Source organism: Bombina bombina, chromosome 6 (genome assembly GCF_027579735.1).
Source record: "Bombina bombina isolate aBomBom1 chromosome 6, aBomBom1.pri, whole genome shotgun sequence".
Lineage (NCBI taxonomy): Eukaryota > Metazoa > Chordata > Amphibia > Anura > Bombinatoridae > Bombina > Bombina bombina.
In genome coordinates, this window is record NC_069504.1 from 780,854,763 (window position 1) to 780,880,596 (window position 25,834).

The window sequence follows — 25,834 nt, forward strand, 5'->3', positions numbered from 1 at the left end:
ATTACTACCTATAAAGATTAAGTTCCTTTTGTCCTTGGAAATCTTACGTGGTGTGATATTGAATAACCATATAAGTGGGTCTGTTGGTAATGTAATTCCCACCATTTTTTACATTTCTTGTGCTATCTCTTCCCAGATTTTTTCTATAAGGGGGCAGGTCCACCATATATGTGACATGGTGCCCAGATGTTCTCCACATCTCCAGCAAACTTTGCTACTCTTGGGAAAAAGTTTGTGAATTCTAACAGGTGTGAGATACCACCTCTGAATTATTTTAAGGCCTGAAATTTATTTTTTAAAAGAGATTGTTATTCAATATATCCTTAATTTACTACCCGTAGACCTTGTTAAATATTTCGTATGTATTGGGTCACAACAGATAGTTGTGTATTAGCATTAAGGACTATTAATCCAAATAGTTAACCTATAAAGATAGGTATAATTAAGAATGCACTTATGCACAAGGAGAGAAGTTTATCCCTAATATTGAATTCAGTGCAATATTAAAATGTAACTTTTATTATATATTTACAAAATGAAAATACAGCAAAAAAAAAAAAAAATAGCTACTTTCCTGCTCACATTTATAAACACTCCATCAACTATAACTAAAATAAAATTAAAATAACAATGTGTTACTTCTTAGATAAAACTGTATCTCTCAATGAAGGCAAGAGGAAATTTTTGGTTACTTTTGTATCAGTTGTCAGATTTCACAACTCTAAATACCTGCAAGATATATTGACATAGACTAAATTTGTTAGGAAAAGTTTCCTTCTGAAATACTTTAAACATTACCTATTAAGGTTAAGCGCATTAAACGGCATCAATAACTGTCCAAAGATAATAACACTGGTATTAACAACAAGTATTTTCCCTCCTCTCCCAAAGATGCCCCTTTTCCAATTTGAGCTATTGTTTCCTTTAAAGGGACAGTTCACCCAAAATTTTTCTCCCCTTTAAATTATTCCCAATGATCCTTTTAACCTGCTAGAGTGTATTAATTTGGTTACAAGTAGCTCCTTTACTCCTATTTCAGCATTTGGAATAGCTGATTTAGCCTGTGGTATCGCCACCTATACTGAACAAATTAATACTGGAGTATAGGCTATTGGTAAGCCTAAGTATACACAGCCAGCAGAAGAGATTACACTCTCAGTGGGATGCAGGATAGTTAAGTAATAAAATTATCATTTTCCATTGTTCTCTCTATGTATTGAGCTTTTGTGTTCCAGCCAAATAAAAGATAAGGAAGCAAGTCTGTTTACACAAACTTAGAACATAATGAGATCTGATATCACCTTTAAGTTCAACCCATTGTAATAGGCTGTGGTTTCAAAGCACAAAATCAGCTACTTCATATACACAAATAAGCATGAAAATGGAATTTCTCAAATATTTTATACTCTGCAGTTGGTATAACAAGTCATTTAAAATACATTAATGGAAAAACAATTTTACAATGTACTGTCCCTTTAATTCTAAGGGGCCGATTTATCAAGTGTCGGGCGGACATGATCATGTCCGCCCGACATCAATAAATGCCGACAACATACCCTGTCGGTATTTATCATTACACAAGCATATCGGGTGAAATGCTTATGCAATACCGCCCCCTGTACATTCGCGGCCAATCGGCCACTAGCAGGGGGTGTCAATCATCCCGATCATATCCGATTGGTGGACAAGTTAAGAAGCAGCGGTCTTAAGGGGAACCTGAAACTACTGGGGGTAGATTGCAGCATCCTCTGCTTGATAAATCTACCCCTAAGAGTTAGATATACTGTATATTGAACTTCTATAATTAACTAAATGATGAGAAAGTTATAAATAACAAACTGCCCCTAATGCGGTCGCGTTTCACATCAGCGGATGATGTCCGACAGACCTCGCTGAATACAGAGAGCAATACGCTCTCCGCATTCAGCATTGCACCAGCAGCTCTTGTGAACTGCTGGTGCAACGCCGCCCCCTGCAGATTCGTGGCCTATCGGCCGCTAGCAGGAGGGTGTCAATCAACCCGATCGTATTCGATTGGGTTGAATTGCGGTGATGTCTGTCCGCCTCCTCAGAGCAGGCGGACAAGTTATGGACCAGCGGTCTTTAGACCGCTGCTTCATAACTGGTGTTTCTGGTGAGCCTGAATCATAAACTTTTATGATTCAGATACAGCATGCAATTTTAAACAACTTTCCAGTTTACTTCAATTAACAAAGTGTGTACAATCGTTTTATATTTACACTTTTTGAGTCACTAGCTCCTACTGAGCATGTGCAAGAATTCACAGAATATATGTATATGCATTTGTGATTGACTGATGGCTGTCACATGGTACGGGAGAAGTGGAAATAGACATAACTGAAATGTGTCAGAAAAAAAATCTACTACTCAATTGAAGTTCAGACTAAGTGTTATTACTTTATCTTTTTATTATACATTTGTTGATTATGGAAATCTATTGAACTTACTGGTCCTTTAAAGGGACATTAAACACTAAATAAATGCTAGATAGAATGATGAATTAAAAGACAAAGATTTGTCTGAGAATAACATGTAGATGTATTTTTTTTTTAAGTTTCATTAGCTGTTTAAATAGTGACAAAATAAGTGTGGCCAATTAGGGACAGTTATAAATAGGGCACTGGCTAGTGTTCTGCACTTCCATTTCTAACAGGAACTAAAAAGTTCACAATTTTAGAATGTAATTACAGGAAAAGGGGACAAAATAAATTATGAAAGTATATTGAGTTTTTATTTATTTATATGATGTATAATTTAATATTACAATCTCAAAGTGTTTAATATCCCTTTAAATCTTAACAGAAGAATATTCTTACATAACATGCTTTGTATAATCTATTGATCAATATATTCTGAGAATATAAATAAAGCATTTAGAATGTATTTTTGTTTTTATAATAAACCTCTGTGTTAATCAATGTATCTGTTTTAAAAACTGTCTAATACTAAAAAAAAACAAAAAGTTGCAGTCAGATTTAAATATATAATAATTGGGGAGTCATATATAAAAAGAGAATGCTGGTTTATTGTATTTTAAGAAATATAAAGCATTTTGCATATTATAAATAAAGAAATATATATATAACTGGTAAATGCAGTTTATGAAATCTAGTGTTTCTTTCTTATCGATTTCATTGATATTGTAGTACTTTTTAATGGGATTAAATCCACATTAAAGGGACAGTCAACACCAGAATTTTTGTAGTTTAAAAAGATAGATAATCCCTTTATTACCCATTCCCCAGTTTTTTGCAAAACCAACACTGTTATATTAATACACTTTTTACTTCTGTGACTAACTTGTATCTAAGCATCTTCTGACCGCCCCTAATCACATGACTTTTAGTTATTTTGCATATAGTTGCATTTAAGCCAATTAGTGCAGTGTCTGCCACTAGCCACGGGCGTGATCACAATGCTATCTATATGGCCTACATGAGCTTGCTCTCCCCTGCTGTGAAAAGTAAATAAAATAGAGGCGGCCTTCAAGGGCTTAAAAATTATCATATGTGCCTCCCTAGGTTTGCTTTCAACTAGAATACCAAGAGAACAAAGCAAAATTGTTGATAAAAGTAAATTGGAAAGTTGTTTAAAATTACATGCCCTATTTGAAAAATGAAAGTTTTTTTTGGTCTTGACTGTCCCTTTAAATGTTTTCAATTAAAGCTACAGCAGAAACATCCCCTTAGCAATACATTTAAATTTGTATAATTTCTAGGCTTTTTTCCTAATTAAAACATATATATATATATATATATATATATATATATATATATATATATATATATATATATATATATATATATATATATATATATATATCATATTAACATAGATGTTGCTTATAGCCCCACAATGTGTTATATCACACTCAAAACTAAAACTACACATAAGCAGACACAAAATATATACAGTAAATAGCTGCTAGGATTTGTAAATGGACGACTCTAAAAGAAATAATACCTAACCATTGCCCTTATAAAAGATGGCGGCCGGTTGCATCATTTGCAGATAACATTTGCCATCATAAAAATTACATATATCACGAGAACGCGACGATTGTAGTGTTTATAATATGCCCAAAACAAGATGTCCGCTAAATAAGGGCAACTGGATAAACCAAAATGGCAAAATCACACTCAAAGAAAAAAAAAAAAAAAAAAAGAGGTGTAGCAAAATTGACGATTTGGGGTTAGTGTTTGGCTATGATGTCATAATTTTGCGACGCATTTGAGTTGTGTCTGATCGTGGGAGCTGAGAATAAAATGCCGGAGAAGCTGATAGCAATTGTGAGTTTGGCATTACAACTAAACACTGTTAGATATTAGATTGTAAAGCCAACGGGAATTACAAATGCCTTTTGTATTGCTATATTTACATATAACTTTAGGAAGGGCGTATAAACTAATACACATTTACACAGTGCTGTATCAAATAGGACTCCTAAACTATTAAGATATGTTGGTGTTTTAATAAGTACGCTGTTGTAAATACATTAAGTTTTTTATATAAAGTGTTTAGTTATGTGTAATTTAACAATTTTGTAATAAAGTATAATTTATTTTGCCCTCTTACTTTATGTACTTTAGCTCTAAAAATTGAGCAATTTCTAATTCTCAGTCAGCGAAGTGCATCCTGCTAACTCTGCTACATATCTATCCCTAATTGATTTTATATGCTAACAACTGCAAAACAATTCACTCTATACTAACTTTATGACAGCGGATTGCTTTTGTTATCTGGGAATAAATCCCTGGTTGGCTCCTCCAGGTAGGGTTGCCATCTCTGCCATGTTTTCCTGGACACTTATGAGTTACACATGCTGCAGGGTGTGCAGGGAGGAACATGTATTGTTTCTGGACAGCACTATTCATATTCCTCCCTGCAGCATGTGTAACTTATAAGTGTGTAAGTCATTTTACCTGCTGGAGTGTTTTAAATTGTTTACAATACCTGGTGGAGTGTTTTAAGTTGTTTACAAGTAGCTTCTTCATCCCCATTTTGGCATTTGAAATAGCTGTATTAACTTGTTGTATCCCAACCTATACTGAAAGTTTCTATACTGGAGTTTATTCTATTGAATAAGTAAACACAGCCAGCAGAAAAGAGTACACTCTCAGTGGGGGGGGCATGATAGTGAAGTAATAAAATAAGTTTCTAGTGTTCTCTCTAAGTATTGAGCTTTGGTTTTCTAGACAAATATAAGATATGGAAGCAAGTCTGTGTACATAAAGTGATAACATAACAAGCTAGGATATTACCTGAAGCTCAACCCATTGTAATAGGCTGTGGTTTAAAAGCACAAAACCACCTACTTCATATACACAAATAAACCTGAAAATAACCCAGGTTCTGAACCAAAAATGGTCCGACTTCTAAGCTTTACATTCCTGCTTTTTAAATAAAGATAACAAGAACAAAGAAACATTAATACTAGGAGTAAATTAGAAAGACCACTTTTCCATTTCTGTCCGTTTCAGACCAAGGCTATTTTTACATTTTTGCGGTGTTTGAGTTTAGCTGTAATTTTCCTCTTACTCATTTACTGTACCCACACATATTATATACCGTTTTTATCGCCATTAAATGGACTCTCAAAATATACCATTATTTTCATCATATCTTAGAATTTACTATTTAAAAAATTATAAAATATGAGGAAAAATTGGGAAAAAAAACATACTTTTTCTAATTTTGATCCCCAAAATCTGTTACACATCTACAACCACCAAAAAACACCCATGCTAAATAGTTTATAAATTTTGTCCTGAGTTTGGAAATACCCAATGTTTACATGTTCTTTGCTTTTTTTGCAAGTTATAGGGCAATAAATACAAGTAGCACTATGCTATTTCCAAACCACTTTTTTTCAAAATTAGCGATAGTTACATTGGAACACTGATATCTTCCAGGAATCCCTGAATATTCCTTGACATATATATATATATATATATATATATATATATATATATATATATTTTTTTTGTTGAAGACATCCCAAAGTATTGATCTAGGCCCATTTTTGTATATTTCATGCCACCATTTCACCGCCAAATGCGATCAAATAAAAAAAATCGTTCACTTTTTCACAATTATTTTTCACAAACTTTAGGTTTCTCACGGAAATTATTTACAAACAACTTGTGCAATTATGGCATAAATGGTTGTAAATGCTAGTGTACTGTAGTAGACAACCCCAAGTATTGATCTAGGCCCATTTTGGTATATTTCATACCACCATTTCACCGCCCAATGCGATCAAATTTAAATTTTTTTTTACATTTTTCACAATTTTAGGTTTCTCACTGAAATTATTTACAAACAGCATGTGCAATTATGGCACACATGGTTGTAAATGCTTCTCTGGGGTCCCTTTTGTTCAGAAATAGCAGACATATATGGCTTTGGCGTTGCTTTTTGGTAATTAGAAGGCCGCTAAATGCCGCTGTGCACCACATGTGTAATATGCCCAGCAGTTAAGGGGTTAATTAGGGAGCTTGTAGGGTTAATTTTAGCTGTAGTGTAGTAGACTACCCAAAGTATTGATCTAGGCCCATTTTGGTATATTTCATGCCACCATTTCACCGCCAAATGCTATCAAATAAAAAATTTTTTTTACTTTTTCACAAAGTTTAGGTCTCTCACTGAAATTTTTTACAAACAGCTTGTGCAATTATGGCACAAATGGTTGTAAATGCTTCTCCTGGGATCCCCTTTGTTCAGAAATAGCAGACATATATGGCTTTGGCGTTGCTTTTTGGTAATTAGAAGGCCGCTAAATGCCGCTGTGCATCACACGTGTATTATGTCTAGCAGTGAAGGGGTTAATTTTAGCTTTAGTGTAGAGATCAGCCTCCCACCTGACACATCCCACCCCCTGATCCTTCCCAAACAGCTCTTTTCCCTCCCCCACCCCACAATTGTCCCCGCCATCTTAAGTACTGGCAGAAAGCCTGCCAGTACTAAAATACATTTTTTAGTTTTTTTAAAAATAATAAAAAAAATAATAATCATTCTGCTGTGTAGGATCCCACCTTAGCCTCCAACCTCCCTGATCCCCCCCCCAAACAGCTTTCTACCCCCCCCCCTCTACCTTATTGTGCGCCATATTGGGTACTGGCAGCTGTCTGCCAGTACCCAGTTTGAAATCAAATATGTATTTTATTAATTTAAAAAAAGCAAAATGATTTTCTGTAGTGTAGCTGCCCCCCCTCAACACCCAACCCCCCACCCTCTCCCAGATCGCTTAATATATTTTATTCCCACCCTCTCTCCCACAGAGTCCCACCTTCTCCCCCCTTACACTTGTTCCATAGTGTAGGGTACCCGCCCGCCCGCCCGCTTGCACCCATACATGCACCCACACGCGATCCCGCCCCCATCCTTGAGGCATCACTGCAATACCCTTTTTAAGCACACCAATGCAAAGAAGGCCACTCTGTGGTCCTCTCTGCATCGGCCAGCGATGGTGCCGATCGTTGGTGGGTGGAAGCCAGAGCAGGGATGCAGGTGGGCGGCCCAGCCCATCGTTAGAGGGACAGTGCTCGCAAGTCATCAAGAGCGCGCAGGGGGGGGGGGGGGGGTGGGGGCCGGGTGCGTTCGCACACTACGCTAAGTTGATTGAGGGAGAGGGAAATTAATGTTTGTAAAGGGATCGGGGAGGGGGAGTTTGGGGGGGGGGCAGCTACACTACAGAAAATTAAGATTTTTTTAATAAAGAAGCCATTGTTTTGAGGAAACTGGGTATTGGCAGACAGCTGCTAGTACCCAAGATGGTGGAAAATAGGTAGAGGGGGGAGGGTTAGAGAGCTGTATGAGGAGGATCAGATAGGTTGGGGTTAAGGAGGGATCCATCACTGCAAAATAAATATATATATATATATATATATATATATATATAAAAAAAATATATATATAAAAAAAATATATATATAAAAAAAAAAACTCTACACTAAAGCTAAAATTAACCCTGCAAGCTCACTACAAGTTATCTAAGTAACCCTGTCATTGCTGGGCATAATACAAGTGTGGTGCCCATCGGCATTTAGCGGCCTTCTAATTACCAAAAAGCAATGCCAAAGCCATATGTCTGCTATTTCTGAACAATGGAGATCCCAGAGAAGCATTTACAACTATTTGTGCCATAATTGCACACGCTGTTTGTAAATAATTTCAATGAGAAACCTGAAGTTTGTGAAAAAGTTAACAATTTTTTTTATTTGATCGCATTTGGCCGTGAGATGGTGGCATGAAATATATCAAAATGGGCCTAGATCAATACTTTCGGTTGTCTACTAAAAAAAAATATATACATGTGAAGAGTTATTCAGGGATTCCTGACAGATATCAGTGTTACAATGTAATTTATGCAAATTTTGAAAAAAAATGGTTTGGAAATAGCAAAGTGCTACTTGTACTTATTGCCCTATAACTTGCAAAGAACATGTAAACATTGGATATTTCTAAACTCAGGACAAAATTTAGAAACTATTTAGCATGGGTGTTTCTTGGTGGTTGTAGATGTGGAACAGATTTTGGGGGTCAAAGTTAGAAAAAGTGTGTTTTTTCCATTTTTTCATCATATTTTATCATTTGTTTTTATAGTAAATTATAAGATATGATGAAAATAATGGTATCTTTAGAAAGTCCATTTAATGGCGAGAAAAACGGTATATAATATGTGTGGGTACAGTAAATGAGTAAGAGGAAAATTACAGCTAAACACAAACACCGCAAAAATGTAAAAATAGCCCTAGTCCCAAACAGACAGAAAATGGAAAAGTGGTCTGGTCACTAAGGGGTTAAAGGGACATGAGACTCAAAAAAAATTCTTTCATGATTCAGATAGACTATAGTACAATTTTAAAAAAGTTTCCAATTTGCTTCTGTTATCAAATTTGCTTTGTTTTTTTTGCTATTCTTTGTTGAATAGATATCTAGATAGGTAGTGTGCACGTCTGTAGCACTACATGACAGGATTTTGCTTCATTCTCATGGTGTTCTTTGTTAAAGCGATATCTAGATAGGTAGTGTGCACACGTCTGGAGCACTACATGACAGGAAATAGTGCTGCCATCTAGTGCTCTTGCTCATGTATAACATTGTAGCAAAACTGCTGCCATTAATTGCTGAAGACACGTGAACACTCCTGAGCTTACCTTCCTGCTTTTCAACAAAGGATAACAAGAAAACGTTATGCTAAAAGTTAATTGGAAAGTTGTTTAAGATTGTGTGTTCTATCTGAATCATGAAAGAAAATTTTGGGGTTTTATTTCACTTTAACATCGACCCTTTTACTGTTTAAACATTCAGAGTTAAAGGGACATTAAACCCAAGTATTTTCTTTCATGATTCAGACAGAGAATACAATTTTAAACAACATTCCAATTTACCTCCATTATCTAATTTGCTTATTTCTTTAGATATCCTTTGTTGAAGAAATAGCAATGCACATGGGTCAGCCAATCACATGAGGCATCTATGTGCAGCCACCGATCAGCAGCTACTGAGCCTATCTAGATATGCTTTTCAGGAAAGAATATCAAGAGAATAAAGCAAACTAGATCATAGAAGTAAATTAGAAAGTTGTTTAAAATTGTATTCTCTATCTGAATCATGAAAGAAAAAATTGGGGTTTAATGTCCCTTTAAAGTAATGATAAAGTTTCCAATTCGTATAATCAGATCCGGAATGGAAACAATATTTTATATGGACTTTAATTCATCCACAGTAATAAAAATGGGCTTTAACCTACTTTTTAATCAGGCATTGAAATTCTAATACCCCGCTTCAAGGCTGTCCACTTAAAAAGTAATTTTTTTTTGAGAGCTAACGGTCTTGACTGTTGTCCAATCGGCGCTCTAGCCATACGGCACTCACACGGTGTGCCGACTGTAGAACAGTCAAAATCATTAGAATTCAATTGCTATATTAAAAAGATATAGCAAATCTTCATTACAATGGATGAATTAAAGTCCATCTAAATTATCGTTTCCATTTCGGATCTGATTATACAAATTGGAAACTTTACCATCACTTTAAATACAGGAATTTACATGAACATATAGCCATATCACCAGCAATATAAATGTGATGTCTTTACATGCTAACATTATCACACTTTCTCAGTGTATTTTATTTGTGTGTGTATATATATATATATATATATATATATATATATATATATATATATATATATACTAACTGTTGCCCGCGGCTTCGCTCGCATGGATTTTGTGATTTGCAAAAAATAGCGAAAAACCTGACCACTCGCAACGACATGTGCCCTCACGTGTGCCCGTTCGGGTTGCACACGTGCTGACATGAACTTCTTGAGTTTTAGTTAATTATCTTAATCTAAATACCAATATTCACATCTGTAACATCTTTGGTTTTTGAGATATAGGTTTCCTCATAAATCAGCCCCCCCCCCCTTTTGACCCCCTTAAGTGGATTTTGGGGAAATGGTAAAACGTGTTTATTTTTCAAGGAGAATCTAAATACCAATTTTCACGTCTGTAACATTGTCGGTTTTTGAGATATAGGTATCCTCATAAATCACCCCCACATTTTCACCCCCTTAAGTGGATTTTTGGGAAATGGTAAAACATGTGTTTCTTTATTTTTAAAGGAGAATCTAAATACAATTTTTCACGTCTGTAACATCCATCGGTTTTTGAGATATAGATAGCCTCATAAAAAAATGCACCCCCCTTTTTCACCCCCTTAGGGACACAATTCCAAAAATCCTTCCTTAGTGGGTGCCTACGTCATGAAAACAACATACCTTCCAAATTTCTCATTCCTAGGTTAAACGGTTTGAGTTAGGCGTTGATGAGTCAGTCAGTCAGTTTTATATATAAAATGCCACATCCATTTTAGGATTTAATTTTTCTAATTTTCTATTCCTTTATTGACCCATTAGTGACATCATGAAAATTTGCAATCAGTGCAGTTTGCTAAAAAATAAGTAAAAAAAATGGGACAATGAAAAATAATAGTTTACCACTAAATAAACAAGGATCCATATCCGTTGCATATTTAGCTTTTGTGCAGCCCTAGGCACTGGCAAAGCTGTTTAAACCCCTCGACCCGCAACAATTTTAGCTCCTATTTGCCCGAGAAGCATAGGCAGGTCATACACCACCCAGGCAATAAGGGGTTATTGATTGAACAGCTTCTCAAAATCTGCTGCCCTTCCAAAAAAACATGCAACCCTAGTCACAGGCCTACTAGGGCTAGGCCAAAACACGGCCCTGATCCCGATTTAAAATAAATAAATGTGCACCATGGCACTTAGTTATGAATTATACTTACAGGGACACTAAACCCAAAATTTTTCTTTCATGATTCAGCTAGAGCATGCAATTTTAAGCAGCTTTCTAATTTACTCCTATTATCAATTTTTCTTCGTTCTCTTGCTATCTTTATTTAAAAAGCAGGAATATAAAGTTTAGGAGCCGGGCCATTTTTGGTTCAAAACCTTGGGTTACGCTTGCTTATTGGTGGCCAAATGTAGCCACCAATAGGCAAGCGCTATCCCGGGTGCTAAACCTAAAATGGGTCGGCTCCTAAGCTTTACATTCCTGCTTTTTAAAAAATAAAGATAGCAAGAGAACGAAGAAAATTGATAATAGGAGTAAATAAGAAAGTTGCTTAAAATTACATGCTCTATCTGAATCATGAAAGAAAAAAATTGGGTTTAGTGTCCCTTTAATTGATCAAATTTGTTTTCCCCTTAACACGTTTGTCTACTGTATTAAGAGAGATTGATTATTGTTTGTGTGCAGGAGGAGGATGATCTCCAATATGAGGAAGAGATTCTGCGCAATCCCTATTCGGTTAAGTGCTGGATGCGATATATTGAGTGCAAGGCATCTGGGCCAGCACATGCGCTTAACATGGTGTACGAGAGAGCGCTAAAGGAGCTGCCAGGAAGGTAAGTGTGTTGTTTAATTTAAAGGACCAGTAAACACAGCAGATTTGCATAATCAACAAATGCAAGGTAACAAGACAATACAATAGCATTTACTCTGAATTTCAAATGAGTAGTAGATTCTTTTCTAACACATTTTAAAGTTATGTATATTTCCACTCCCCCTGTACCATGTGATAGCAATCAGCCAATCACAAATGCATATACGTATAGTCTGAGTTCTTGCACATGCTCAGTAGGAGCTGGTGACTCAAAAAAAGTGTAAATATAAAAGACTGTGCACATTTTTTTTAATGGAAGTAAATTGGAAAGTTGTTTAAAATTACATGCTGTATCTGAATCATGAAAATTTAATAAAACCTGAGTGTCCCTTTAAGAAATAACATGAATGTTGACTTTAGTCTTGACAGATGTTCAATTTCAGAGATAACTTTGAACAATGATTTTTAATTATTTTTCCAAACATCGGTAAAGAGCATTGCCTTATAAACTTCATACAGAAAAAGAAACCAATGTTGCATACTTTTAATTTAGTTTAAATGCCAATTTATTGATTAAGGAGATTTATGACTTTATTTTGTCTGCTGTTTATCAAAGTGGAAACAAAATGTGTAGAGTGGTATAGCATTTAGTTATTGCACTATTGTTTGCATAGGGGTTAAACACATTGTTTAAGGGACAGTCAAGTCCAAAAAAACCTTTCATGATTTAAATAGGGCATGTCATTTTAAACAACTTCCCAATTTATTTTTATCACCAATGTTGCTTTGTTCTCTTGGTATTCTTAGTTGAAAGCTAAACCTTGGAGGTTCATATGCTAATTTCTTAGACTTCGAAGACTGCCTCTAATCTGAATACATTTTGACCACTAGAGGGCGTTAGTTCATGTGTTTCATATAGATAACATTGAGCTCATGCACGTGAAGTGACCTAGAAGTGAGCACAGATTGGCTAAAATGCAAGTCTGTCAAATTAACTGAAATAAGGGGGCAGTCAGCAGAAGCTTAGATACAAGGTAATTACAGAGGTAAAACGTGTATTATTATAACTGTGTTGGTTTTGCAAAACTGGGGAATGGGTAATTAAAGGGCCATAATACCCAAATGTTTAAACACTTGAAAGTGATGCATAATAGCTGTAAAAAGCTGACTAGAAAATATCTCCTGAACATTTCTATGTAAAAAAAGAAAGATATTTTACCTCAAAAGTTTCTCAGTAGCCACATCCCATTGTAAAGGATTTCTAAGCAGCATATTAATGTCTGTCCTGGGACAGTTTAGGGGATGAGCCTCGTGCACTCTCATATTATATCCCTATTCAGCTTACTATTAAATCTCATGAGAGTTAAGTGAAATCTCATGCGATCACAGTAAGAGTTCATGACCTCAGCACTGCTGATGCTGATTGGCTGCTGTACATTTCTTCATTTTTTTTATTTTTTTACCTGCAGCTGGGAGCAGCTGAGTATAACTTTTTACACAGAACTTACTCTGCTGAGCTGAGGAACTTGTGAGGTAAATATCTTCCTTTTTTACATAGAGATGCTCAGGTGATATTTTCCTGTCAGCTTTTTACAGGTATACTGCATAAGTTTCAAGTGATTTATCATATGAGTATTATATCCCTTTAAGGGATTATCTATCTTTTTAAACAACAAAAATTCTGCTGTTGACTGTCCCTTTAAATCAGCTGTAGGTACTAGTAGCAATGTACTACTGGGACCAGGCTGAAAACATCTGGTGAACCAATGACAAGAGGCATATATGCGTAGCCACCAATCACCAGCTAGCTTCCATCGCTGCACCTGAGCTTATCTGGGTATGCTTTTCTACAAATGATACAAAGTAAATTTGATAATAGAAGTAAAATAAAACGTTTCCTATGAAACCCCAATTTTTTCTTTCATGATTCAGACAGAGCAGGCAATTTTAAGCAACTTTCTAATTTACTCCTATTATCAATTGTAATTATTCTGTGTACCCTGGGTAGCGCTTGCTGATTGGTGGCTTCATTTACCCACCAATCAGCAAGCGCTAGCTAGTTGCTGAACCAAAAATGGGCCAACTCCTAAGCCTTACATTCCTGCTTTTCAAATAAAGATAAAGAGAATGAAGAAAAAATGATAATAGGAGTAAATTAGAAAGTTGCTTAAAGGGACATGACACCCACATTTTTTCTTTCATGATTTAGAAAGAGAATGCATTTTTAAACATCTTTCTAATTTTCTTCAATTATCTTTTTCTTCAAATAAGGATATCTAAAAAATGAAGCAAAATAAATAATAGAAGTAAATTGTAATGTTGTTTAAATTTGTATGTTCTATCTGAATCATGAAAGAACGATTTTGGGTTTAGTGGCCCTTTAAAATTGCCTGTTCTGCCTGAATTATGAAAGAAAAAAAATTGGGTTTCATATCTGTTTAACATTGCAGTATTATATCTAAATCAGGAAAGTTTAAAGGACCACAAAATATAGTACATTTGTACAATACATAGTAAAAAGACATTGCAGTAGTAAAATATTTTCCGGCAAATTTTAAAGTTAATCCAATTTTCCTTCCCCCCTGTATCATGTGACAACCATCAGCCAATTACACAATGCATATACATATATACTGTGCAGTTTTGCACATGCTCAGTAGGAGCTGGAGCCTCAGAAAGTGTGCATATACAAAGAATATACACATTTTCATAACAAAAGTATTTTGAAATGTTTTTAAATTGCAGATTTTATCTGAATCATGAAACTTTCACTTTGACTTTTGTTTGCCTTTTAAAGAGACAGTCTAGTTAAAATTAAACTTTTATGATTCAGATGCACGTGATTTTAAACAACTTTCCAATTTACTTTTATCATCAAAATTGCTTTGTTCGCTTGATATTCTTAGTTGAAAGCTAAACCTAGGTAGGCTCATATGCTAATTTCTAAGCCCTTGATGGCCATTTCTTATCTGAACGCATTTGACAGTTTTTCACAGCTAGACAGCATTAGTTCATGTGTGCCGTATAGATAATATTGTGCTCACTTCCGTGGAGTTATTTATGAATCAGCACTGATTGGCTACAATGCAAAGTCTGTCAAAGTAACTGAAATAAGAGTGCAGTCTACAGAGACTTAGATACAAGGGAATCACAGAGATAAAAAGTATATTAATATAACTGTGTTGGTTATGCAAAACAGGGGAATGGGTAATAAAGGAATTATCTATCTTTTTACACTAACATTTTTCAAGTAGACTGTCGCTTTTTAAAATCAGATCTGCAAAGTTTGTAATATTTTAGATGGAGTTTTATACATCAGTAATAAAGATGCGCTATAACTTACTTTTTAATGTAAATCAGAAATTCAAATATCCTGTAATCTGCTGCCCACTTCAAAAGTAAATTTTTCTGAGCGCTAACCTTTTGAATTGTCCAATCAGCACTCTAGCTACAACAAAAGGCGCCATATGGGGAGAGTGCTATATGGAGAACAAAAAACTGTTTTTTCTCACAGAAAATTGACTTTAGAAGTGGGCGGCGGAGCACAGGGTATTTGAATTTCAAATATATATTAAAAAGTAAATTATAGCGCATCTTTATTACAAGTGATGAATTGAACTCCGTCTAAAATATCATTAACATTCTGGATCTGTTTTTATAAAGGGGCGAGTTTACCATCACTTTAATCACTCCCTAAAAACAAAAAGTTGGCAGATTTTGTTGTGGTTTTTTTTTTTTTTTTTTTTAGGAATTTCTTCTCATTAGGCTGGAGCGTTTCCATCATAGTCAAAGAAACAGTAAACTCCTTGAGATTTTACTATGAAAGGTTTATTTGTTAGTTGTAAAATAACTTTTCATTATTTATTTTACCCTCCCGCCTTTATGTAATTTGTAGCTCAGAAAATTGTGGCTTTTTTAATTCTGAAAAAGCACACTGCAGGCTTCACAAGGCTAACCTTGCTACATGTATTTTCCTATTTGGCTTTAACAGATAACAGACTGCAAAACAATGCCCTCTATACTAACAATAGAGCTGTGACGAGTCTTGTTAGCTGCAGAATAGAGCCTAGATTGGCTCCTCCAAATAATGGAGGTAGTGGGTGGAGTTTGGCTATTGAAAAACATTTGCAGCAAACAAGAAGTTATTTTATTTTAAAAATGTTTAGGCTTGACTCATATGTTATTCTTTTTTTTTTTTTGAAATATATGTTTTTATTAAATTTTCAATTGGTTTTGTACAGAAAAGAAAACAAATAATCTATTATCACAATACACTCCAACATTTGTAGAATATCAGCATTGTTATTACATCCTCTTAGACTTTATATTAAACAAAAGAGAAAGAAAAGGAAAAGGAAATAAGAGAAAGAGAAGAAAAGAGAGGCAAATACATTTATATAGTTTATATCTATGCGATCCATTATGTGGTTATATAAATCCTCTTTTACAATTAACTCCATCACCCGTTCAATATGTTTGACCCATGACACTGTCCACTCTGTTTAACCAATGTTTGCTGGGTCCTGTTCCCAGAAGAATATTACCTCCAGAATGAAGTTTTTTTCCCCTATATAGCTATAGTACATTTTTTCTAGCTTTAGTACCATAGTGACCTCCGATATCCACTGTTCTAGACTAGGAATCTCTAATTTCTTCCACTTTCTAGGGATCAGTCTTTTCGCGCAGGTTATCATGCAGGATAATAATTTCCCTCTATATACACAACCTAAGTTAGGGGTTTGATTCAGTAGTATCATGGAGGGGTTAAGTGTTATGTCAAGTTTTATTACGTCTCTAATGTAAGTGTTTATCTGGTCCCAGAAAGGTCTCAGTTTTGGGCATGACCACCAGATATGGGTCATGGTTCCTATTTCTCCACAGTGTCTCCAACAAAGAGGCGACACTGACGGAAAAATTTTGCATAATCTATGTGGAGTTAAATACCATCTGGATAGTATCTTGAAATTTAGTTCCACTAAGTTAAGTGAGATAGATGATTTTTTAGTAGAGATGAACGATTGACTCATATGTTATTCTATAGCAAGAAAACAGAAGTGTCTTGTAATTTAGCATATGAGCCTAGCTGTCCTGACCCAGTTTTCATTATAGCTTAAAGGGACATAGTACTCATATGCTAAATCACTTCAAACTGATGCAGCATAACTGTAAACAGCTGACAGGAAAATATCACCTAAGCTTCTCTATGTAAAAAAGGAAGATATTTTACCTCACAATTTCCTCAGTTCAGCAGAGTAAGTTCTGTATAAAAAGTTATACTCAACTGCTGCTCAGCTGCAGGTAAAAAAAATAAAAAGAATATGAAGAAATAAACAGCAGCCGATCAGCATCAGCAGTGCTGAGGTCATGAAATCTTTTACTGTGATCTCATGAGATTTCATTGTAAACTTCCTTAAAGGGACACTGTACCCAAAAAATTTCTTTCGTGATTCAGATAGAGCATGCAATTTTAAGCAACTTTCTAATTTACTCCTATTATCAAATGTTCTTTATTCTCTTGGTATCTTTATTTGAAATGCAAGAATGTAAGTTTAGATGCCGGCCCATTTTTGGTGAACAACCTAGGTTGTCCTTGCTGATTGGTGGATAAATTCATCCACCAATCAAAAACTGCTGTCCGGAGTGCTGAACCAAGAAAAAAGCTTAGATGCCTTCTTTTTCATATAAAGATAGCAAGAGAACAAAGAAAAATTGATAATAGGAGTAAATTAGAAAGTTGCTTAAAATTGCATGCTCTAACTGAATCACAAAATAATTTTTTTGGGTACAATGTCCCTTTAAACTGAATAGGGAAATAACAAGAGAGTGCATCTAAGCTCACTCCCTTGCCTGTCCCGGGACAGACATACTGATTTGCTGCTTAAAGTTCTTTGCAATGGGGTTTGAATACTCAGGACATTTTGAGGTAAAATATCTTTCTTTTTTACATACAGATGTTCAGGTGATATTTTCTAGTCGGCTTTTTTACAGCTATGCTGCATCACTTTCAAGTGTTTCAACATTTGGGTATCATGGCCCTTTAACTAGAGCACATGTGAAATAATCAGCTGATGTGTGAGAGCAGGTTAGTAACCATAGTTACTGATCAGCTGATTACTTCACCTGTGCTCTAGTTCAGCTATATAATGAAAACCTGGCCTGTTGGGGGTACTTGAGGACCGCGGTTTAGAAACACTGGTGTAGATCTCCTTCATGTAAGTAAATCTACAAAAGTGCAACTCTTGCTTTCTTATAAATGCTACCTTTGCATATTAAACCTATGTTTTTAGTGCTGCTGAATCTGTTGATGATGATAATTACGAGGTGTTTACTATCCCTTCAAAGGGACATTTTTTCTTTCATGTTTCAGAAAGAGAATATAATTTAAAAAAAACTTTCCAGTTTACTTCTATTGTCAAATGTGTTCATTCTCATGTTAGTCTTTTTTGAAGAGATATGTAGATGGATAGAGTGCACGTCTGAAGCTCTGTATGACATTAAACAGTGCTGCCATCTAGTGCTCTTTCTGATGTATAACATTCTTGTAAAACACACGTGCACGTCCTCCTGAGCTTGCCTCCCTGCTTTTCAACAAAGGATACCAAGAAAACAAAGAACAATTGATAAAAGAAGTAAATTAGAAAGTTGTTTAAAATTGTATGCTCTATATGAATCACAATATATATATATATTTTTTTTTAGTTTTATGTCCTCTTACGTATGGTAAAACTCATCTGAGCCTGCAGTATTTTATATATTGATTGATTAGATCAGAGCACAAGCTTATTTACATCTGTCCCTAATTGGCCCTATCAAAGGAGACCATGAACGAGGAACCCACCAGGCTTTTCAAAAAGTTTATTCCTGAACTGCTTTTTGATTTTTAAAAACCATATAAATGGCATTTATGAAATTAGAGTATTTTAAAGAATTTCAAAATTTTTATTTTGTATTGCAGTGCTTAATTGCTGAGACACGCTCTGAATTAAATGTCCCTTTAAATAATATTTACGTTTAATCTTATTTTTTGGCCCCTCTTTATTTTCGGTGTTTTTTGTTGGTTACATTCTAGCTACAAGTTGTGGTACGCCTATCTTAAGCAACGTAGGAAGCAAGTGAAAAGGAAATGCCCCACAGATCCAACATTTGAAGAGGTGAATAACTGTCACGAGAGAGCTTTAGTCTTCATGCACAAGGTAAGAAGAGAAAGGTGTATAACGTTGCTAATCTGTACTCACTGTCGCCCCCTTCTGTAAAAAAATGCTGCTGCAGCACTCTTGCACATGTATATAATGTTCAGGAAATGGACCAACACACTCCATTTTGTTTCATTCTCAAAGGTTCATGTTTATTGTTTTTCATGGCCTCTCCTTGTTACTGTCCTCCTTGCCTTGTTTCCTACCAGACTGGTAACTATGGCTCTTGTTAAAGGGAGATAAAATACCTTCAGTGTAATATTTTATAATATTATATAATTTTCTGCTATGTCAAGCACAAAATAGTTACATAATTTAATATAAACGTATTTAATAAAATTTGAGCAATACACATTGAACATTTTTAATATTAGCTAATTTTAGTTTAATATTGAATACAATTTTAGCCGGGTGGTGCACCCGCTAAAAAGGTCTTGGGGAGAACACTGAACTTGTAATTCCTAGAATTTTCTGTTATGGCCTTGCAATGAATTAACCTACTAGTGTGAAAATAGTGAAGCCAATCCAGACAAGGCTTGTCAATCCTGAAGTGATGGGAAGGACCAGAAGGCTTTAAGGGACATTAAACGGCTGGGTACATGGTACCTGCAGCTCTGTTTAAACCCGTTCTCTTATTTTAACTTATTACAGAATCCAGCTGCTAAAGCTCTGCGTTTTATACTGGGTTCCGCCATCTTGTAGCTCGCAGTGCACTTTCACATATCTGCTTTTTGACAGCTGTACACTTCGCTTTGGTTTATCTCACATAATAGAGAGCAAAAGAGTTACTTTTTTGCACAGTTTAAAAGTCACATAACAAACATAAGCTCCAAAATGGCGGTGCCCAGTGTGAAGATGCAGAGCTTCTCTAATACCTGTAAGGGGTTAAAATAAGAGAATGACTTTGAAGACAGTTGCAGACACAAGAGGAAAAATAATATCTCGGGGAGTAGTAACCATGTTACAGTGCGTGAGTACCAGTGTTCTTATAAAGTGAATTGTCTATTATGTTATAGTGTTGCGCTATGATCCTGTATTCTCCTTTTTTCATTTGAGTATTGAAGATTGTTGGACCACTTTAATAAAAGGACTTTTTTCAATCATCCATTTGGTTTGTTATGATATATATATATATATATATATATATATATATTGTGGGTAATATATTAACACTTTTTTATATTTGTTCTTGGTTATATTGAGATATTGTGTCTCAATTGTGTATTTTATTCACTGGGTGTTACACTATTGTTTTTATTGCACAGTAACCATGTTTCTGTAGTTGTAGTCAGCAGCAGTTTAATGTACCATTAAGCGATCTGGATGGGGGGGGGGGGGTTGGTATTACAACTCCTCTTGCTCAACTCCCTTAAATCACCATTTGAAAGCTAACTGCCTTCTCTTTCAAATGATGTGGGGTTTAAAATGTAAGGACAATTTTAAAATAAAATAAAAATACATTAATGCACTGTACATACCCTTACAGTACATCCAAAAGGTCTAGAGACACCAAGCCCCCTTTTTAAAGCCCAGAAGCCCCTCTTTTGAATAAAGCCCATATATAAGTTTTAATAGACAAGTGATAACCTGGCATGAATTAATGCCCATTTATATGCATAGAGGCTTATGGGATTGAAGTTACATTGAAAAACAAAATGAATGTGTAACACGGTGCACAATACCACTCACCATGCTTACCAATTTGATTGTATAGTAGCATTCTTCTTCCAGAAAAAAATGTTCTATATAGAGTCCACCTCAAATAAAACATAAGGAAAGTTCCATAGTATAATAAGTTTAAAACAGTTTATTAAAAGTTTGCTAGGAGTGGTACTTGCACTCGTTGGAGCTTTTATAGCTCTACTTTAGGCTTGCAAATGATTAAAGGGCCATGATACCCAAATGTTGAAGCACTTGAAAGTGATGCAGCATAGCTGTAAAAAGCTGACTAGAAAATATCACCTGAACATCTCTATGTAAAAAAGAAAGTTATTTTACCTCAAAAATTCCTCAGTAGCCACAACATCCCATTGTAAAGGACTTCTAATTAGCAAATCAGTATGCCTGTCCCGGGACAGCGAAAGGAGTGAGCTTTCGTGCACACTCATCTTATTTCCCTATTCAGTTTAAGGAGGTTTACAATGAAATCTCATGAGATCACAGTAAAAGAGTTCATGATCTCAGCACTGTTGATGCTGATTGGCTGCTGTTCATTTCTTCTTTTTTTTTCTTTTCTTTTTTTTTACCTGCAGCTGAAGTATATTGTTTTACACAGAACTTACTCTGCTGAGCTGAGGAGATTGTGAGGTAAAATATCTTCCTTTTTTACATAGAGATGCTCAGGTGATATTTTCCTGTCAGCTTTTTACAGTTATACTGCATTAGTTTCAAGTGATTTAGCATATGAGTATTATGTCCCTTTAATCAACCAAGGTATCCAGAGGGTTCCAATTTATTGAAATGAAAAACAAATCATAACAATCACCACAGGGTAACAGTAACTTTAATAAGCTTTGAAGATTATAAGAGTGCTTGTAAGACTCTAGTCTGCGATGTGTGTATAAAACAAAAGAAAAAAACGGAAGAGAGAACCAGAGCACTCAATTATAGTAATATATGGGAAGGAGACTATATCACAGGTTAATACTAAAACTTAACATTTATTAATACGAATAAAATATAAGAAACATATTTAAAAAAAAAAAAAACTAAAAATCCAAAATGGATAGAATCTTGAATCAAAAGTCAAGTGACACTAATTACCAATAAATCAAAAGATAGATGTCAGTGATGCAGTCATGGAGCAATCGGCATCGGCTGTCCCATTGTGTGAGTTCTACCAAAAATTGCTATATAACTAGAGGGGAAACACAGTCCCTCAAAACAATTAACTATATTACAGTGGTGCTCACACAATTATTAAAACTGGTGGGCTCCGTGCATCCACACACCACAAAAATATTCTCTGACTCTAAAATACTCAATTACAAGTCAAATAAACATGCTGTAAAGATTAATGACATAGGCCTTTCTCTGGTTCTCTCTCCCCTTTTTTCTTGTGTTATATATTTTGGCATTGAGCACCCCCCACATTTATATAAGAGTGGATTATTCCTTTTGTGTTTAGCAAGTGGGTTGATTGAATCAATAGTTTCCTTATTATCCTACATTTTTTGATGTGTGTATAAAGCCTCAGCGTCTCTGAAATAAACAATCTAGTTAGAGTTTTGTGACGGATGATGTTGTATCCAATGTACGTTTCACCTTCCAGCTTTTTCAAGGTTCAACGTTAGCTAACTATACTGAAAGGTCTTTTTTTATATGAGGATAACCTCTTTTTTATCTTTAGCGTTTTGGGGGGAAAACACTTTTGTTTATAACCACGTTTGTTAAAATTTTGATTTAATTTTTAATTTAGTTGTTGCTGGGTCTCCTGGAAAAGAAAAAAAATAAATATATAATACGTGTGGCTGTCTCCCTTAAAAAAATGTCCTACAGTAGGGCCTAAATATGAACAGCATCTAAAAACTGCAGAACAGCTCAGCACAGGTGGGGGGAAATGGTCGCTCCTTTTAACAGATACAGTGGAAATGGCTCAGCAGTTAAAGACATATGGAGCAGGGTTAAAGGGACAGTCTAGTCCAAAGCAAACTTTCTCTATTCAGACAGGGAATATTTAATTTTAAACAATTTTCCAATTTACTTCTATCACCAATTTTGCTTTGTTCTTTTGGTATTGTTAGTTGAAAGCTAAATCTAGGAGGTTTATATGCTAATTTCTAAGCTCTTGAAGGCCGCCTGTTAGCTCAGGGCATTTTGACAGTTTTTCGCCACTAGTGGGTGTTAGTTCATGTGTTTAATACAGATTACAATGTGCTCACGCACGTGGAGTTCCTAGGAGCCAGCACTGATTGGCTAAAATGTAAGTCTGTCAAAAGAACTGAAATAAGGGGACAGTTTGCAGAGGCTTAGATACAAGGTTATCACAGAGGTAAAAGTGTATTATTATAACTGTGTTGGTTATGCAAAACTGGGGAATGGGTAATAAAGGGATGATCTATCTTTTAAAACAATACATTTTCTTCATAAATGGAAAGAGTCCACAGCTGCATTCATTACTTTTGGGAAATAAGAACCTGGCCACCAGGAGGAGGCAAAGACACCCCAGCCAAATGCTTAAATACTCCTCCCACTCCCCTCATCCCCCAGTCATTCTTTGCCTTTTGTCCCAGGAGGTTGGTAGAGAAGTGTCAGAAGTTTGTTTTGTCTCTTATGGAGGGTAGTACTCTTCGACATGGGACGGGAGTTTTAAGTAATCCTGTTAGCCTCTCAGTGAGAGCCTGGATGAAAAGAGTCCGGAAATGCAGGGAGAGTATTTCTGCGAAACCATCCCGACTCATATTAACAGCTCCACAAGCAATCGGCGTTGTCGAACTTTGCTTCGCTGCCTGCTTCCTTCTCTCAAGTCCATGGCAGAGGCGCTGCTACTATTCGTCACACTTGAAGGGCCGTGTTCCTGTTCCAGGGCGTAGATTCCGGTAAGATCGCTTCATGTTACTTCATCAGAATGTACTGTATCTTTTTTGTTTCCTGTAAGGTACTATCCTGCGGGACTTATTAAGTAAAAAATATAGGGCCTCAGTGAGGCTCCTTTGGTTCTTGGAATCGAGGGTTAATATCTCCCGAGGGGGATAATTGAACAGTTTTTTTTTTTTTTTAATCATGTTTGTTATGTGATTCAATCTGTATATGTGTAGTGTTAACTGGGCTCTTGGCTTAGAACATAGGGGCTTTTGGAACAGTGTTAATTTCGTCGACTACAACTAGACTAAAATGACACTAAAACTAAAGAAATTCTGATGACTAAAATACGACTAAAATGGCATTTTAGTCAAAGGACTATGACTAAAACTAAATAAAAATTTGCTGTCAAAATTAACTCTCTATGCACAGTGTTACAATCAATCCATATCTATTTACTACTCTTTTGTAAAATAAAAAAGCAAGGCTATCTTCTTATATACCACAGCAGTTAAATCTGTTAAATCTGTATTGCATGTTCAAACCTTAATACCATAAATAAAAAAAGGTTAATAAACCTTTACTCCAGGATTATATAATGAGTTTGGAAGTTCTAGAGCAGTGTTAATTCTGTTACCGAAAATGTTTCCGATCTGTGAACAATCAATTTATTCTTCCTATAGAAATAAGAATAACCCACGAGTATGGGTTTAAAGTGAATGTAAATTTTGATGCTAAAGTTCCCGGTTTTTAAATATTCAAAATTTACATTTTACTTGTGTTGTAAAAAAATACTTACTTTGTAATCTTCACAGCAGCTCCAGCTTTCTCCACCCGTCGCAAAGCCTCTTCCTGGGTCTAAAATGAGGAATCGGCTTCCTTCAATCACGGCGTGGAATCAGACACTGATTCTCCCGGGGGGGGGGGGGGGGAGCCGTGATTGCGACGACCGGGGGAAGCTGGAGCGGCTGTCAAGTGTAAAAGGTAAGTATTTTTTCACAATACAAGTGAAATGTAAATTTTGATGAATTAAAGTGCCCCTGTTTTTAATTGAATTTTTAAAAACCGGGCACTTTAGCATCAAAATTTACATTCACTTTAAGTTATGTTGTGCCTGTGCTAGCTCCACAAACTTTTTGTTGTGTTACTTGATACTTGTTTTAATTATTAACAGAGAACTGTTAAAGTTTTTAAATTGGGTAATATGTGCAATGGCGTTACAGCCAATACAGTTTACAGTTTTTTTTTTTTTTATATTTTAAAGTTGCACTTCTGTTTGTTTATGAAATTTGTTTTATTTCATTTTAAATTTTATAAAGACGTTATATATCACAACGGCTAAATCTGTATCTGTATTGCATGTTTAACCCTTAAATACAACATCCTAACAGCTTGGCTTTCCTGAAGCCACTGGCACTTCCCTGATGGGATCGCGTTCTGGAGGGCGTGCCTAGCATCATAGGGACGCCCCCCTGACGCAATCCCATCATTGAAATCTCGTGATCACGTGCACGATCGCAAGATTTCAATTTGTTTATATCGGAACAGTTGTTCCGATGTAGACAAGTTAACCCCCGTCGCGAAAGGGTTAAACCTTAATACCATAAATAATAACAGGTTATTAGATGTTTACTCCTGGAGTATATAATGAGTTTGGAAATTATAGAGAAATGCTTAAATAATGCATTACACTTTAACTAAACGCCTTAGATTTTAGTCGACCAAAATCTACTGGAGATTTAGTTGACTAAAACTAGACTAAAACTAAAACAATTCAGGTGACTAAAATACGACTAAAACTAAAATGGCATTTTAGTCAAAAGACTAAAACTAAGACTAAATCGAAATTTGCTGTCAAAATTAACACTGCTTTGGAAGTGACGCAACCTTATGGTTGGGCGTGCTTTTTTTGGACTGTACGGTTCACCTTGGAACTGGACGTGTTTACGTTCTGGTCTTCCATTTCCGCATTCCTGACCGTGTGGCGACTGAGAAATTCGGGTCTGCTAGTGTCTGGTTCTAGGAGGTGGTGAGTGCCCCAGCCATTGTGGGTGTCAGGTGCCATTTATATTTTTATTTAGACCATATTATTATATTCTCTATCCAGTTATGGAGGATGCTGAGACTGTTTAAATTTCAGATTCAGATTCTTCGACTTGTAAAGAATGCAAATTTGCCCCGTT

At 35.4% G+C, this 25,834-nt stretch overlaps 1 protein-coding gene across 1 annotated transcript in view; it reads left to right on the forward strand.

The window, feature by feature from the left end:
• The first annotated feature begins 4,224 nt into the window (after positions 1-4,224).
• The window catches only part of XAB2 (XPA binding protein 2), a 298,412-nt gene continuing 276,802 nt past the window's right edge, over positions 4,225-25,834 (forward strand). Inside the window, 3 exon segments of the mRNA XM_053718092.1 lie at positions 4,225-4,310; positions 11,811-11,959; positions 19,007-19,130. Coding sequence (XP_053574067.1) covers positions 4,287-4,310; positions 11,811-11,959; positions 19,007-19,130 — 297 coding nt within the window. The 5' untranslated portion in view covers positions 4,225-4,286.